This window comes from Alexandromys fortis, unplaced genomic scaffold, assembly GCF_014885135.2.
Source record: "Alexandromys fortis isolate MF-2015 unplaced genomic scaffold, M_Fortis_MF-2015_v1.1 scaffold_118, whole genome shotgun sequence".
In the NCBI taxonomy this organism is placed as follows: Eukaryota; Metazoa; Chordata; class Mammalia; order Rodentia; family Cricetidae; genus Alexandromys; species Alexandromys fortis.
Genome location: NW_026068010.1, coordinates 1,745,889 through 1,763,434, shown reverse-complemented (window position 1 = coordinate 1,763,434; position 17,546 = coordinate 1,745,889). Strand labels below are relative to the sequence as shown.

General features: G+C 46.7%; 1 protein-coding gene across 2 annotated transcripts; it reads left to right on the top strand.

Annotated features, from left to right (window-relative positions):
- Positions 1 to 1,273: 1,273 nt before the first annotated feature.
- Positions 1,274 to 16,354, top strand: Slc46a3 (solute carrier family 46 member 3). 2 transcript variants are annotated; one of them, XM_050161895.1, is made up of 6 exons: positions 1,274 to 1,418; positions 2,031 to 2,243; positions 8,228 to 9,098; positions 11,066 to 11,149; positions 14,867 to 15,023; positions 15,647 to 16,354. In XM_050161895.1, the coding sequence occupies exons 2-6, from the start codon at positions 2,055 to 2,057 to the stop codon at positions 15,726 to 15,728; spliced, it is 1,383 nt and encodes a 460-aa protein (XP_050017852.1). In that variant the 5' UTR covers positions 1,274 to 1,418; positions 2,031 to 2,054; the 3' UTR covers positions 15,729 to 16,354. The 2 variants fall into 2 exon arrangements, with proteins under 2 accessions (XP_050017852.1, XP_050017853.1); XM_050161896.1 differs by lacking the exon at positions 1,274 to 1,418 and having other exon boundaries at positions 2,029 to 2,163.
- The last annotated feature ends 1,192 nt before the right edge of the window (positions 16,355 to 17,546 follow it).

Genomic DNA, 17,546 nt, shown 5'->3' with positions numbered 1-17,546 from the left:
CAGGATTGTCCCCACTTCCTGGTACAACCACTCTAGCCTAAGACCTTCCTTTTTTGGACAGGACCCCAAACCACGAAACTTTGGGTTTTCTTGTGTTGGCTTTTCTTCCTCAGGAAGTAATACCCTGTGGGCTTCAGGTTTGTTCCAGTTGTGTGTATTGGAGGCCAGTGGTGGTTTTCTCCCTGTCTCTGAGGTTGCTCTGTGTGCTTTGTAAGTCTTACTATAACCTCTCAACAGAGGAAGAGTGGACTTCAGAGAGATTTTTAAATCCCCTCCAGTGGGGGAAGGGGTGACCGCAGAGACGGCTTATTGATTAAGAGCGCTTACTGCTCTTGCACAGGACCTGGATACCGTTCCCCAGCACCCACATGGCAGCTCACATCTGCCTGTAACTCCAGTTTTAGGGGATCTAGCAGCTTTCTGTGGCCTCTGTATAGGGTGTACATACACATAAAACAAAATAAATATTCACATAAAAATATAATAGGTATTTATTTTAAATTTCCCAAGGCCAAAACCTCCCCACTTAGAACTCTTTTCTTGTGTCCTTCCTGTGTTTTGTCGCCTTCTTTTGGCAGACACTCATTGGTTCACCTGTATGCTACAGTGAACTGCAACCTAGCAACCCTAGCCTGTGACGTCTGCAACCACTTTTCATTGTTTTCCTTTTAACATATATTATTATATTATATATGCTATATATAGTATTACTATATATTATATACAATATATGGTTTTTTTTTTTTTTTTTTTTTTTTTTTTTGAGACAGGGTTTCTCTGTAGCTTTGGAGCCTGTCCTGGAGCTCTTGTAGACCAGGCTGGACTTGAACTCACAAAGATCCTCCTGCCTCTGCCTCCCAAGTGCTGGGATTAAAGGCGTGCGCCACCACCGCCTGGTTTACAATATATGTTATATAGTATATATAATATATTGCATATAGTGTATACATATACATATATACTTACATACACACACATATCTTCTGTGCTTTGGACAGAAGTCTTGCTATGTAGTCCCAGCTGTTCTCGAACTCTCGATCCAGCAGCCAAGGTGATCCCCGTGTGACTCTGAGGCGCTTCAGTGAAACCCAGTTCCTACCCAGAAACATTAGGCAGAACCTGCGGGGAGCTGCCAGGTCACCCAATCTGCCGGGTTGCTGGGGAAGAGCCAGCCGGGCCTCCGGGGGCGGGCTCAAGAGAGTGACACTATACTAGACCAATCCCAGCGGGGGCACCGGCCGCGGGATCCAATCGCAAGCGAGCTGGGGAAGCGTGACCGCTCTGGCCGGAGATTACCATCTGCTGCTGGCTCGGGTGATGATGCTCGGCTGCCGAGTCACCACCAGGACCCAAAGACCAAGACTGCGGAGGCTTAGGGAGCAGCTGGGACTGAGTCCGGAGCCACTAGAGACCAGGAGGTGCGCTTATTTTTCTTTGCCTTTAAATAGGGCTCCAGTGACTCGTTCCAAGGACAGCTCCAACTCGCTGTCCCCAGGTAGCCCTCCCCCCCTCCCCCGCACTGGAAAGCCGGAGACGCTGCGCCCTACACGGGTAACTGAAAACACAGTCCTGAAAACGGTCCTACCTGAGCCTAGCCAGGCAGGAAGAATGTAACTGTGGACTGAGTTTAAGAAACGAAAACAGAAACGCCCCTTCCGATCGGTAGCTGCTTTTTTGCAAGGCCCTTAATCCGCAGCCAAATAACAACAATTGCGTAACCTCCGGGTCCCCAGGGAACTGCATTGTTTACCTAGTGGGAACCTGTGGGTGCTGTTACGCGCAGCACTGGACGCTTGGACTAAGCAGAGCCGGGGAAGAACTAAGTCCTAAGAGAACTTAGTTCGCTCCTTGGAGAAGAACCGGGAACTCTCTCCCGGCAAGGGCACTCTCGGAAATCTGGAACTCTCTTTGCTTGCTCACGTTTATGACACATTGTTCCAACTTCCCCATCTTTGAGAATTTAGCCACTCGGATAAGGAATCAACTGATGAGGTCTCTCCCTTGCTCCCCTTCCTCCCTCTAACAAACAGACCCCACCTGCCCACCTGAGCAATATGAAGACTTCATTCATCGAGCCCGCCATTCTCCTAAACGCGTTTGCTATGACCCTGAACATCCCGCTGACAGCGCAGTACGTGTACCGGAGGATATGGGAAGAAACGGGTAACTACACCTTTGCTTCTGGTAGCAATGTCTCTGAATGTAAGCAAAACAGAAGCGACCCGATCTTTGCATTCCGGGAGGTAAGAAATGAAAACCTCCTATCCTGTGGTTAATAGGGAATAGAAACAGGTTCCAAACCAGAGGCTTGCCAAGCATGACAACCCCAGCCCCTAACCCCTCCCCTCCCCAACACACCCAAAAAAAAAGGTCAAACCCAGGGCCTTCTCTCAGTTCCTCCTAACACCTTTAATGAGCCTCTTTGTAAAATTCCTCCCTGTGTGGGATCCAGCTCTTTTCTCTTTAGAAATCTCACTACAACCGCATCTACTCTTTGTTCTCTTGAAAACAAAACAAATGTCTGAAAAATTGGACCAGGGCCTTTGTCACCCATGGGGGTGGGGCAGCATTTGTTGAGGTCAGGAGGCCGGGGACACATTATAAGTGTTGAGTCATGTGCCCACATCTGGACTGGGGAGTGCTCACTTTGACTCTCGGTATCCTGCAAATGTTTAGCTAGACATTGTGAGGCCTTCCTCTGTCATCACTCTGGGGCCGGAGGCCGACTTTGCCAAAAAGCCTGCCATGCCCAAGTCCTGAGTTCAGGAGGCAACATCAGGTGTTTTCCTACAGTGTCTTATTTACGAGCTCGGAACTGCTCTAGTGAGGGATATTTTGTGGAAACAAGTGGTGCTGCTTTCACAGACACCGAGGAGAAGAGAGCGCTGAGTTGCCTTCCCTCATCTGAGGGTCTCGCTGTGCAGTGAAGTGAGTCTGAGGTAGGGACATGGCAGAGGACCCCCAAGGGAAGGCCTGAAGCCACCCCAGCTGCCCCAGGGTATCAGGTGGAAGCTGGATGGGACAAGGTCCAACTGCTTAGTCAGGCCTGTCCTTACTTCCTCATGCTGGGGGAGAATTTCCTTGGAACAGAGCATTTCTGACCAGCCATAGGGCCTGCACAGTCACACACAGAAAGGTCGGAGCCTCCCGGAATGGTTCACCACCCTCCCCAGAGTCTGCTCAGGGGGCTTGGGATGGAAGGTTGTGAGTTCAAGGCCAGACTGGGCTACCCTGTCTCAAGGTAACAACAATGATAAAGAGGAAGGTAGGCTAGACAGCTGGCTGGAAGAAACTGAGTTCAAGATCACATGACTATGACATCCAACTTAGATTCCTCAGCTCTTAAAAAAAAAAAAAGTTTCAATTTCCATCTCTCCCAGTAGCGAGAGGGTCCCAGGAACTCATCATTTCTGTGTGAGTCAGGGATTTCCTTCGCCCCTCCCCAGGTGACAGAAGCAAGCCCCTTGGAGAATAGAGGAGAAGCATAGTGTTAGCCCTTCCAGACCTGGCTACTGACAAGCAACCCTACCCCCACCCCCAAATACACTCCTAGAGCAGCATGGTTTCCTGCAGAGTTTAGCCAAACTTTCAGTTTGATTGTTTTTTCTTTTCCTTTTTTGTTTTGTTTCCCATTGTTCTGATATTCAAGAGACTGTCCTTATTCCAGGTATTGCCCCCAGAGTTGTTCCATGCTTTCCCTAAGAGCAGGGAACTAGACCTTCCCACACTTAGCCCAACCCTGCTGCCCACAGCTGAGGCAGGACCAGACAAGAAGCGGGATGATAGCATCACCTTTGCCTAGATCACTTCCTTCTGGACACTTTCCAGATGCTGCCCTTGTTTGACCTCTCAGAGAACACCCTCCTCCCTCTCTCTGAATCTGAGAGCCTTGTCCCCTTGCTCCTAGCCCTGTTGTGTGAGCTTGGCCTCTTGATTTTCAAATGAGGTGGGACTAGGGGTGTGTGTCGTGGTCTCAGCATAAGGAGCCAGCCCTGGGAGAGGACTAGAAAAACAAAATTCCTTTCTTACCAACCAGCCCCAACTGTCCATTGTGTGTAAAAGGACACTGAGCATTGCAGTAGGGAGCGCTGTACAGCTCAGCCATATTTGTCTGTCCTTCCTGTCCGAGTCTGTTTCTCTTTTGCTGTGATAAAACACTGACCAAAGCCAGGCAGTAATGGTGCACGCCTTTTTTTATATAGATTTATTTATTTATTTATTTATTCAATTTTCTGCTTCCATGTATACCCACACGCCAGAGGAGGGCACCAGATCTCATTACAGATGGTTTGGAGCCACCATATGATTGCTGGGAATTGAACTCAGGACCTCTGGAACCATTGAGCTATCTCTCCAGCCCCTGGTGCACGCCTTTTAATCCCAGCACTCAAGAGGCAGAGACAGGTGGATCTCAGTGAGTTCTAGTCCAGCCTGGTCTACAGAGTGAGTTCCAGGACAGCCAAGGCTACATAGAGAACCCCTGTCTAAAAAAAGCAGAAAACAACAACAAAACAAAAACCACTGACCAAAAAGCAACTTGGAAAAGGAAGAGGTTTATTTGGCTTCCAGGCAGAGCCCATCATCCGAGGCAGGAACCTGGAGCAGGGACCACTGAGGGAGGTGCTCTGTGCTCCCCTTCGATTGCTCAACAGCCTTCCTTACACAACCGAGACTGGCTGCCCAGGGATAGTATCACCCACAATGGGCTGGGCCCTACTCCACCACTTAACACTCAGGAAAAATGTCCCTCGGACCTGGTCACAGGCCAATCTGATAGAAGCAGCTTCTCAGCTGAGGCTCCCTCCTCCAGGCTGACTCCAGTTGGTGTCAAGGTGACTACTGAAGCTGACCCTAGCACATCCCAATAACAAACAGACCCACGTACGCCTGTGTGCTAACATGGAAGGTATGATCTTACAGTTCAGGGTGTGGAGATAAGAAACTTAACTTAGAATGGTGACTCAATGCTGGTAATTCTAGCACCTAGGGTGCAGAGGCAGGAAGATCATGAGTTCAAAGCCAGCCTGGGAAACTTAGTGAGACAATTCAAGGGCTGAGGATGCAGCTTAGTGATAGGTAGGTTACTTGGCATGCACAAGGCCTTGGACTCAATCTTTGTCCCCACAAAATACCTCGTAATAAGCCTTATGGTAGTGAACATCTGTAATCCTGGCAGTTGGGAGAGAGAAGCAGAAGGGTTACAAGTTCGAGATCCACTCAGGATATATAAAGACACTGTGCCAACAAATTAAAAATTAATTAAAGAATAAATTGCACTCTCACCTATATTTGGTATTTGAAAGCCTATATTTCAATGACAGTCTTATTTTCCAACCTCTGTTTATTAACATACACATATATGTATAAAATCATCTTAGTTAGGGTTTTATTGCTGTAAGGAGACACCGTGACCACAGCAACTCTTATAAAGGAAAACATTTAATTGGGGCTGGCTTACAGTTCAGAGGCTTAGTCCGTTATCCTCCTGGCAGCAAGTAAGGCAGTATGCAGGCAGACATGGTGCTGGGGAGGTAGCCGAGAGTTCCACATCTGCATCCGCAGGCAGCAGGAAGAGACAGTAAGCCACTTCTGAATCCTCAAAGCCCGGCCCTAGTGACATACTTCTCCAACAAGGCCATACATTATTGAAGAATAATGCCACTCCCTATGAGTCTATGGGGACCATTTTCATTCAAACCACCACCACAATACACACACACACACACACACACACACACACACACACACGTAATATTGCTGAGAATGGAGAATTACAGAGAGTGGCCACCTCTCTATGGGAACCCTTTCACAGTGGTGGGCACTTTTGGCTAAGAAGTAAAGAAGTGTGTGGGGGGGGGGCGTTCTATCCATGCTTGTTGAATTTTGAGGAAGAAGGAATTTTCCAACCACTCGCTACACCATTTCCTTGTTACACGAGTACCTCTCGAGAAGTAAATTGGTAACAGGACTCTGCTCTGCAATTTTTTTTTTAAAAAGATATACTTGTTTTTAGTGTATGAATGTTTTGCCTGAATGTATGTTTATGTGCCACATACATGCAGTGCCCTCAGAGACTGGGAGTGGGCATCAGATCCCCTGAGACTGGAGTTACAGATGCTTGTGAACCACCACGTGGGTGCTGGGAACAGAATCCGGTTCCTCTGAAAGAGCAGCCAGTGCTCTAGCCACTGAGCCATCTCCTCGACCCCATAGCTTGTGCCTTGTGTCCCTATTATGACTCCAAATGGAACTGGGCTTTGAGTTTCCTGTTAAAAACAAAACTGTTTAAGCACAGACGGCAGAGGCGGAGGTAACTGTGAAAGACTGGGTGAGGAGTCATAGAAGCAAGCGGGAGACAGATTTGGGTGGACCGATATAAAGCAGGAACCCTGCTGGGAAAACCTGCTTGAAAAGTTGGTTAAAAGATGACTTTGCATTTATTTACTCAGGAAATATGTATGCAATGGCTACTGTAAGAATGCAAAGATGTGCACATCGAATGGGCAGGACTGAGCACTGAACGGGGCCCAGGGCTGGTGCCAGGCAGCTCATATGTCTTTCAAATGTAACCCTCCCAACAGCCTGCAGAGTTCATTTTTATCCCTCCTGTCAGAAGAAGCAGCAACAGACACAATAATTTGATAATATCCTCTATGGCCAGCAAGTGGCAGAGCCTTATCTTCTTCAGCCATGTGTTGGTTCGGTACCCACCAGGAGCCTGCCTTGTGCCCAGTACCGTTCTCAGAGCTGGTGCCACTGTGTGTAAGAAAGCTCGCTTGTAAGGTCTTGCTCCCTATAGATTAGGTTAGAGCGGGGAAGAAAAACGGTTCTTTGTTTGTTTGTTTGTTTTCTGAGACAGGATTTCTCTTGTGTGGTCTTGGCTGTCCTGGAACTCGCTCTGTAGACCAGACTAGCCTTGAACTCAGAGGTCTGCCTGCCTCTGCCTCCCAAATGTTGGGATTAAAAGTGTGTGCCACCACCTCCCAGCTTCATTTTTTTTCTTTTTTTTAATTAATTAATTTATTTATTAAAGATTTCTGTCTTTTCCCCGNCCGCCTCCCATTTCCCTCCCCCTCCCCCAACCAAGTCCCCCTCCCTCGTCAGCCCAAAGAGCAATCGCAGGACATGTGGCATTTTACAATGGGACATACCATGTGCTAAGAGCGAAAGACCCATGTTGTCAGAAAGCCGTCAGAGAATTAATGTAAAATGCCACATGTCCTGCGCATAATTGGACAATACTGAGACATGACACACACAGCATGTCTTTAAAAGAATTTTAAAATTATTTTTATGTGTATGGGTGTTTTGCCTGTACGTATGTATGCATGTGCACCATGTGAATGCCTGGTGCCTGTGGAGACAAAAAGAAGACTTTGGGTCCCCTAGAACTAGAGTTACAGTTATGAGTCACCACATGGATGACGGAGCCCAAAACCGGGTCCTCTGAAAGAGCGGCCAGCGCTCCTAACCACTGAACCGTATTTCCAGCTCCACAGATATCTTTAAATAGCCCCAAGTTCTTCCATCCAGTGATTGCGTAATGACTGTCACAGTTGCCCGAGTGTGTGTCCTTGTGTACCCATGCCCCTTTGTCTATCATCATTATATTCTCAGTCCACAGACTGCAGCTGTCTTGAGCAAGGCAAGACTCGTCCCCTGGCTCTGTCTCATTCCTTCTTTAGTAAACAAAGGAATCGAGTCTCGCTCAGCTGTCTGTGAATGCAGAGGCTCAAAGGGGAGCAGAACTCTGCTTAGCTAAAGTCTACCAAGCAAGTGTGTGAACCGTCCACTTCCCTCCTGTAGCCTAGGCAGGAAGACCCATCCCAGCAAGGGTCATCCCCCAGGCTGGAGAGCCAGAGTCGGGATGATCTCTCGGTGCAAATGGTTCACATGGTAGGGGAGGAAAATGACCGTTCTATTGCTGGCCCCAGAGTCTGTGACATGCACATGGCCTTTGGAGGAACAGACACCCGTGCATGCGGTCTTCTTCTCATAGCTTTGAGTCTCTACCACGAGTGGTGTGTAGGTCTCATAACTAAGTGTGGGCATGTGACCTTCTGACATACGCTTCATGACCTGCATGAAAACTTAACTGGGTTCTGTCCCCCCCCCACCTACCTGAGGCCTCCCACTTGCTACCAGCAGCGAGATCAAGGAGGCAGACACTACTATCTTTTATATGGTCATTGTATCTGTAAACACTTTGTCTTCTTTGTCCTTCCAGGAAGTTCAGAAAAAGACATCTCTCTTCAACCTGCAAGTGGAAATAAGTGGGCTAATTCCTGGTCTGGTGTCTACCTTCATGCTTTTATCGAGCAGCGACAACCATGGACGGAAACTCCCCATGGTTCTGTCATCCCTTGGCTCTCTAGCAACCATCGTCTGGTTGTGTGTGCTTTCCTACTTGGACCTTCCTCTCCAGCTTCTGATTGCATCCACCTTCTTTGGTGCCCTTTTTGGGAATTACACCACGTTTTGGGGTGCTTGCTTTGCCTACATTGTCGATCAGTGTAAAGAATACAAGCAGAAAATCATTCGGATAGCCGTCCTGGATTTTATGCTCGGAGTCTTTACTGGGCTCACGGGTCTGTCATCCGGCTATTTTATCCGAGAACTGGGCTTTGTGTGGTCCTATTTCATCATCGCCGCAGTTCTTATAGTCAACCTGACCTACATTTCATTTTTCCTCAGTGACCCCATAAAGGAGTCCTCATCTCAGATGGTCACTATGTCCTGTAGGGAAAGCCTCAAGGACCTATTTTACCGGACTTACCTGCTTTTTAAAAATGGCTCTGGGAAGCGGCAGTCTCTGCTCTGTCTGCTGATTTTTACCATTGTCATTTATTTTTTCGTGATCATCGGCATTTCCCCAATTTTTACACTCTATGAGCTGGGCTCTCCGCTCTGCTGGGATGAGGTGTACATAGGCTACGGTACAGCTTTGGGGAGTGTCTCCTTTTTGATCAGCTTCCTAGGCATATGGCTTTTTTCTTATTGTTTGGAGGATATTCACATTGCCTTCATTGGCATTCTTACCACCATGCTGGGAATGACGCTGGCTGCCTTCGCCAGGACCACGCTCATGATGCTTCTGGGTGAGTTACACACGTGTCTGGTTTCTGTAGGAAGTGGGAGAAGGGGATCACTCTTGACACAGAGCTCCCTATGAACCTGTTCTCTTTCAATTTAAAGCAAATGGCCAGCTTGCCAGAAACCAATAATTAAAACACCAGATTTCCTAAAATATAACGAGTACATGGGATCATCATGATTTTCCAAATCTGCCTATTTGCCAAAAATACGTCCTTGGTGCGAGTCAGTTCTTGAGCATTGCTTTTACTGAAATGCGTGTTCCTTAGAATGTGTGTTGGAACAGGCGATGGAGCTGGGATGTGGACTCCTGGTCCAAGGCAGCTGTTTCTACCATGGAGGTGTTTGTTAGTCATTGCCGCTTGCTAAAGAAAGTTTGACAGATCAGAATTAGGCTCGACTTCCTCCTATATTGCTGCGTGACCTTGGCGAGTTCATTCCTCTGAACCCTTTATTTTTTCCTCATGTGACGGGCACAAGAAAGCTTCATTCAGAAGGGTGTGTAACAGGTCTTAGAGAACTAGAAAGCACTTTGCATAGTGTCTCTTAGGAGAAACCACATCCCCGTTTCACAAGACCACATTAAGTCAACACGTACAAATACTCTGGAAACTGTAAATACAGTATTTGCAAGAGCAAATGTCATTATTTTATGATATGATGAAATATGATTCTATTAAGAAGCATAACTTGCTGGGCCGTGGTGGTGCACACCTTTAATCCCAGCACTCGGGAGGCAGAGGAAGGCGGATCTCTGTAAATTCAGACCTGCTTTGTTTACAGAATGAGTTCCAGGACAGCTAGGGCTAATACACAGAGAAACTCTGTCTTGAAAAACTGAAAAAAAAAAGAGAAAAAAAGAGATAATTAAAAGTGGTGGCAATGGCGCACGCCTTTAATCCCAGCATTTGCAAGGCAGAGGCAGGGCGATCTATGAGTTTGAGGCCAGCCTGGTCTACAAAGGGAGTTACAGGTGAGGCAGGGCTACATAGTGAGACCTTGTTTTTTTTTATTTATTTATTTATACAACATACATGTAGTAATTTAATAAATACATTAAACATACATTTATCATCTGTGTATATCATTATATATATACCACATATATGTGTGTGTGTATCTCACAATTTAAGAAGAGAGACAATTGTGTTCATGAAATTTCCAGCCAAAAAAATGAGCCAACAAAACAATAAAGAGGCAAACCTATAAAGGAATCCTTACAGGAAGGGAATAAGAGCCCCAAGAATGTAAAGTCCAAAGAACAAAAACCATATAAAAGGAGTTGGAATGGTGGCTCAGCAGTTAGGAGCAGGCCCAGCCCGAGGATCAGAGTTCAGTTTTTTGGCTCACAACTACCTTAACTCCAGGTTCAGGGTATCTAGAGCCCTCTTCTGGCCACCATGGACATATACATGGGGCACAAACACACACACACACACACACACACACACACACACACACACATAAATGAAAATAATAAATATTTTTAAATGGGTAAAAGCTGCTGGGCAATAGTGGTACACACCTTTAATTCCAGCACTCAGGAGGCAGCGGCAGGTGAATCTCTGTGAGTTCGAGGCCAGCCAGGGCTGTTAGACAGAGAAACCCTGTCTCAAAAAAAGGCGGGGTAGAAGCTAATTAGTAGTCAAAAGTTACTAAATAAATTAAATAAGTTGTTACAGCATTAGAAAAATAGACAAATGGGTCTCATCTAGACCAAATCAGGCAGACCGAATACACATGGATCAAAACATTCATGAGTACAATTTGTAGAACCCAAACCAGAATTCTAGAGTAAAGCAAGCTTCAAATGGCCCGTCAGTAGTCTGTTAGTTTTCTAGGCAAAGCTGCGGGCAGCTGGATCTTCAGCGGCTGTGAGTCAGGCTGTTCATAGGAAGAGCTGTTTAGGCCAGCGAGCACCGCGACTTAAGCCTGATTTGACTATTGATCTGGTTGTCTGTTCATCTCACAGTCAGGATTCCATTCTTTTTCACCATGATGCCTTTCTCTGTCCTGAGGTCCATGCTGTCGAAGGTGGTCCACTCCACTGAACAAGGTGAGTTCGCGCTAAAGGCAAGAACAGATGTCTCCCAACTTCAGCCTGTATTGATCGATGCCGGCAGCTTCTGAGCCGCCTAGCGGGCTTTCTGCCGGGCTCTCCTTTGAAGAAGAAGCTTAGCACTTTGGAAGAGGGTGCTTTGTTTGGAGGCCCTGATTTAGAGGGCTTCTCTGGCTTTGTCTCAGCCAGAAGAAGGGGGGGGAGGGTCTTGGAATCAAGGGCTCTCCTCACTGCGAACCTACGGCGCTCCTAAACTCCTAACTGCACTCTGGCTACTAGGCCACTCTGGTTCTTGGCGACTGAGCACCTGGATGATCTTCTTCAGTGGACCATGCCCAGCCCTATGTACTCCCTCTCCATCAAAGGAGGGTCCAGTGGGTGGCTTGATAGGCAGGTCTGCCATGACCTTGGAGTTGTAAGTGCCTAGGGTCTACACCCAGCTATGAATGGTCCTTTCTGAGTCATGCAGCAAGGAGAATCCAGTGGGATGGTTGCAGGCTGGGGACAGCTCTCTTGCCATTGCCCGGTTTCTAGAAGGAACTCTTAAAAAGCCAGGAGACTCTCATGTTTCCATCTGGCCTTCCACAGTGTAAAGACACATCACACTCATCCCTAACCTTTAGTAACATCTAAATACTGCCGTCCCTTTATGTCTGACAAGGAAGGTTCCAGAGCCCCTCACAGACACCAACATTTTGACACGCTACAGTGGCACACGTGTAAAACTGTCAGCCAGATTCATTATTTTGCACACTAACCAAAAAAATTCATGAAAATAATTAAAACAGTTTTAAGCTGGATAGTATTTGTATATAATTTACATATAACCTCCAGGCTTTCCCCATCTCTAGATGACCCCTAATACCTAAGATGATATATTTTGTGAATAGTCATTTTGCTGTGTTGTCTAGGGAACAATGACAAAAAATGTCTGCGTGTGTTTGGCGCCTACCTATAGGTTTGGTGGGTGGAAGGCGGACCCTTCAAGGGTGAAGCCAGCAGACACAGAGGGCATCCATGCATGGGTGATAGTGACCTTCAGTTCCATTCTTATGCAGGGCCCCAGAAAGGTTTTCTTCTGGGCCTGAACCTGAGGCCAAGTTGGAAACACAAAGCCAGGGGGGGATTCCATGGAAGGTAATGCAGAGGAATGGGCAGTGTGGAGACAGCCTGGCAGGTGGCCCAGACAGTCAGGCAGAAAGGAGACATCCTGACTCAGCTCTGCTCTGTTCCTTTGACCAAGTGCTTCAGCAAGGTGGCCAGTGAGGAAGCCCCCCAAATACAGATGGGAGCAGGGGAGATGAGAGCTCCGGGGGTGCAGGCAGAGAATCACCACCCAGGGTGTAGTTAAGAACAACCGTGAGTTACTGGCATGCAGTGCGGGCCTCCCTCAGTAGCCTGCGACATCATCAAACTGAGGTACTCACCTGTCTCGTATCTTAGCTTTGCGAGGATGTTCCTGCGTGAGTATGTATGAACCGCTCCTACTAGCACGTTTGGATTTGTCAGTTCTGTCAACACTGAGAAAAACTGAACTTCAATCAGTTTTAAAATATTAGTATTGGTTCTTGGCCACTTGCAAACTGAAGCTGTGTCTTCTCAAAGCCGTTCACGGACTGCCGTAATGGTTATCTAGAGAGCGCTTAGGAGGAGAAAACTCTGAACAGGTGCCGTGGAGAAACCTGCCTTTGCCTTTGGTTTCAGCAGTGGTTTCTTTGATGGAACACCAACAGAATAGCAATAAAAGAAAAATAATGCAGATAAAGGAGCTGAGGGGTGGCTCAGTGGCTAAGGGCACTGGCTGCTCTCGTAGAGGACCTGGGTTCTGTTCTCAGCGTCCACATGGTGGCTCTCAACCATCTGTAACTTCAGTGCCACAGATCCAGTACCCTCTTCTGGCTTCCATGGGCACCAGGCATGCACATTGCGCACATACAGAACTTGCAGGCCAAACGTTCGTACCCATGAAATAAATCTAGAAATCATAAATTATCTTGTTCCTGCCTTAGTGGCGAAATTGTCATCACTCGGTATATTCCCATTCTTGTATTTTTTCTAAACAGTCACTCTGTGCGAATATGATGCACGTTAGAGTAGTCGGGGGAGAAGGGGCACACCACAGAGGCCACCAGGCGCCACTCACTCCCTGCAAGCTGAACTCTGATGCTTCAAAGACTTGGGCATAGCTCAGTGGGAGAGCACGTGCTTGAATAACTAGAAGGGAGAGAAGGTAGCATGTTGGTGATGTTTCTGAAATTCCCTGTGCTTGCTGTCTTGTCCTGGCGCTACTCACAAACTCATGGTGAGCATAAATGGGGACACAATGAAACAGGTGTTTTGAGTTGCTCGGTTTGTTTTCAAAGTCTAGAAAGTGCACTCATTCAGGTGCATTTAATCCAGCTTATCTCTACAAGCACTTAACACACTGGATTGCCCAGGGAAGTCGAGCAACAAGCTACGCTATGCCATAACAGCATATTGTGTGAGACAGATGGTGTCCGCCCCAACCTATTTATCTTACAGTCTGGGTTTGTTTTTTTTTTTTTTTTTTTGTACTGTAGCACTATTCCTGGGTATAGCAAGAAACGCAAATAATATATTGTAACTAAGCAAGTAGGAAAGTCAGTTAAACTGGCTCCTTGCATCACCATAAGTCATGAAGGCAGTACATCCTGCTGGGTGATGGATGGGTATAGAGTCCTGAGTTAAACCTTTATTCATTCTTTTGACAAATGCTTGCTAAATGGCTGTCATGCACCAGGACAACTGGGCCCCGAGGACATCAGGGCAAACAGAAAAGCCATGTGTATGGGATCGATAGAGCTGTAGCCCAGTCAGAAGGAGACGCATAAATGCCCACACAGTATTTTCTATCCATAGCTAGATTTCTGTCTAATGGGTGACTGGCCTCAAGGTTGTGGGAGAAGGAGACACTGCAGTTTCCAAGTGAGTCAGCTGGAGGTACCTTTGTCAGCTTTTCCCGCAGACGTCAGTGCTCAGCTACTGGGGTGTTCCCTGTCTCTCCCATCAAGTCCACGGGGAGCACCTTGCCTCAGACCCTTCATCTACAAAATGGATCAGTTACTTCTCAGGCTGTTGTTGTTGTTGTTGTTTGAGGCAGGTTCTCAAGAATGACTTGAATTCTGATTCTCCTGCCTTCACCTCCTGAGTGTTGGGATTACAAGTGAGTGCCACGACACTGGTTTGTGCTGTGCTGGGGAGGGGACCCCGGGGCTTCTTGCATGCTAGACAAGCGCTGTGCCATCTGAATTGCATCCCCAGCCCCTTCTCAAGGACCTGAGCAGATGGATCACTCGAGGATCACATGTCATGTCCTGTGGTTCTTTCTTTCTCTTTTTTTCTTTCTTTCTTTTTTCTTCCTTCCTTCCTTTCTTTCTTCTTGCTTGCTTTTTTTTTTTTTTTTTTTTTTTTTTTTTTTTTTTTTTTTTTGGAGCAGAGGCATTCAAGACAAGGTTTCTCTGTGTGTAACCTTGGCTGTCCTGGAACTTGCTCTGTAGACCAGGCTGGCCTTGAACTGAGAGATCTGTCTGCCTCTGTCTCTGCCTCCTGAGGGCTGGGATTAAAGAAAGGCACGTGCCACCATGGACCAGCTCTGTGGCTGTTTTCAACAAACAAATTCTCTTGGTTCACTTTTTATTATTGTTTTGTAATTCAGCCTTTTTCTTTCTCCCTCCGTACCCCTGCCCCAAACAGGTGCATTGTTTGCTTGCATAGCTTTCTTAGAAACACTAAGTGGAGTCACTGCGACCTCTGCTTACAATGGTATTTATTCAGCCACGGTTGCTTGGTACCCTGGCTTCATTTTTCTGCTGTCTGCTGGCCTCCTCATCCTCCCAGTCATCAGTTTATGGTAGGTACCTCATGATTTTCTCGTAAGACATACGGCTAAATGAATCTTCTAACTGTATATGTAAAACAACACAGATTCTTGACATTTGGCCTTGGAGGATGTTTTTCTAAAAAATTGTTGGTCATGAACACACCTGTTAATAATGTGAGAACTTAGAATGAGACAGTGTCAGTGGCCATTGATAACTGGGGGGAGGGGGTGGCCTTAGGTCACAGATGTAAGGAAGTCATTTTATGGGCACTCTTAAGAAGAGTATCTTGGGAGCTGGAAAGATGGCTCAGTAGTTAAGATCACTGGCTGATCTTCCAGAGGTCCTGAGTTCAATTCCCCGGAACCACATGGTGACTCACAACCATCCATAATGAGATCTGGTGCCCTCTTCTGGCTTGTAGGCATACATGCAGGCAGAACACTGTATACATATATACATACATACATAAAAGAATAGTATCTTGGTGATGTAGGAGAGAGAACTCATTTATTTTATTAATTTATAAACGCTATCAATAATGAGTCAGTGAGGTTTAAAATGCCTGTCACACAAGCTGTGTATGGGTGGAAACAAGAGAATCTTGGTTACTTATGTCTTTTAACCTCTTCCAAATGCTCATGTAATTTTGTAGGGGTGTCAAGTACATTGGCTGGGAAGAGGGAAGCTACACGCTCTTTGCCCCGGAAGAGCCCAGTGAGCACACGTCAGAGTGACGACAGTCGACAGTGACGCACGTGCATGTCATACGCACAACTCCGGAAGAGCATACACCCCACAGTAGCAATCTATGTCTCCAGGTCCTTTCTCCTAAGCCAAGCGAGTTGTGAGGCAGTGCCCGGCTCTGCTGCTTCTGGGGCCACCCATCACCCTGTGTTCTTCAGTACAGACAAGAATAGGCCTCAGAGCCATGGACCAGACAGAGTGGAGAGTGGAGGAGACCTGGGGAAACCGCAATAAGACTTGAAGCAATAACCTCACTGACAGGCTCCAATCTCTCACGTGGAAACCAAGGAGTCCCAACCTCTGTCTGTCTGTCTGCACAATGGGCTTCTGACTGCTCAGGGATTTTGAAGACTTAATGAAGAATTTTTATGCTGACTCGTCACTGATATGAAAATAATGTTCCAGGCGTTTATACCACTTCCTATACTTGACTTATCAAGGCTCCAGTGATGGGTGCAAAAATCCTTGAAGAGAAGCACTTTTTAAAGTAAATAGTTTTCACTTCTAATATTTTATTCGGTGACAATCTTGACGATATTTTTATATGTAATGGGGGGAGGGAGTATGAATTCAGATTATAAATAAAACTGTCTTAAATTTTAACATTGAGCAGTCAGCTCTCCGTGTATAAAGTCAGTCATACCTTGCAACCTGCTCTCACTCCGGGGCTCGGTAGAAGGCTATAGTGGTCCACAAACCCTGCTTGGGTTTCTCAGCTCTGATTGTTCTTACCTTCCAGTCACCCAGGCTCCACACTGTGCTGCGAGGATGTTTCTAAAACACAGATCTTTTCCAGCTAGAATCCTTCAGCAACTGTTGCACATAGGAAAATAATCAGGCAAGCATGTGACCACAGCTGGTCCTGCCCCGTTCCATGTCACAACACATTACACCCATACTCAGACCCACCCTCGTCTCCTGAATGCCGCGTCTCCTTTTCACACTGTTCTGTTTGTCCTTCCTCTCACCTTTCACTGAAATGCCACGTCAGCCAAAACAGTGTGTTCCCTGTACAGCCAGAGTTCTCGACATTTGTCCACCCTCCCGTAATCTCCCCAGGGCTTCCACAGCCTGTTATATAAACAGGAATCCTATCTAGCATTTTCCATTTTAATTTTCTTAAAGATTCAACTTATTTTTATGTGTATGAATATTTGATGGTGCGGTATGTCTGCACGTCATATGCATGCAGGGTCCACAGAGTCCAGAAGAGGGCGCTGCACCATCTGGAACTGGGGTTACAGATGCAGGTGAGCCGTCATGTGGGTGCTAGGACTGAACCCAGGTCCTGTGCAACAGCAGCCAGTGCTCTCAACCACCGAGCCATCTCTCCAGCCCAAGATTCTATTTGTTCCCCACCACCACCACTGGTCTTCTTGAGGACCGGGACAGTCTTTGCTTGTCGCATGCTCAGTAAATGCTACAGAACTAGATTTGATGACTACAGCTTCTTTCATTTGTAAGAACTGTTTAAACTTACAACTTCAATGGCTTATGAAGTAAGCACTCCCACAGTTACTAAGCTAACCCTGCAAACAGATTGAAAAAAAAGTTGGGCTGTGTACCTTTCAGGCTGATTGTCCCTCTTTCCATGGGTTATTCAATACCTTCCATTTTTCTTTTCTTAACTGTGTGTGCAGCTGTGTATACATTTGTTTGTGCCTGTGGAGGCCACAAGATAGCTGCCGCTCTGGTTTCTTTCTTTCTTTCTTTCTTTCTTTCTTTCTTTCTTTCTTTCTTTCTTTCTTTCTTTCTTTCCTTCCTTCCTTCCTTCCTCTCCTCCTCCTCCTCCTCCTCCTCCTCCTCCT

Coding starts and splice junctions, on each gene's coding strand:
- Slc46a3 (XM_050161895.1), top strand. CDS start 2,055: ATGAAGACTTCATTCATCGAGCCCGCCATTCTCCTAAACGCGTTTGCT. Junction 9,099..11,065: donor CACGCTCATGATGCTTCTGG/GTGAGTTACACA, acceptor TTCATCTCACAG/TCAGGATTCCATTCTTTTTC. Junction 15,024..15,646: donor CTCCCAGTCATCAGTTTATG/GTAGGTACCTCA, acceptor GTAATTTTGTAG/GGGTGTCAAGTACATTGGCT.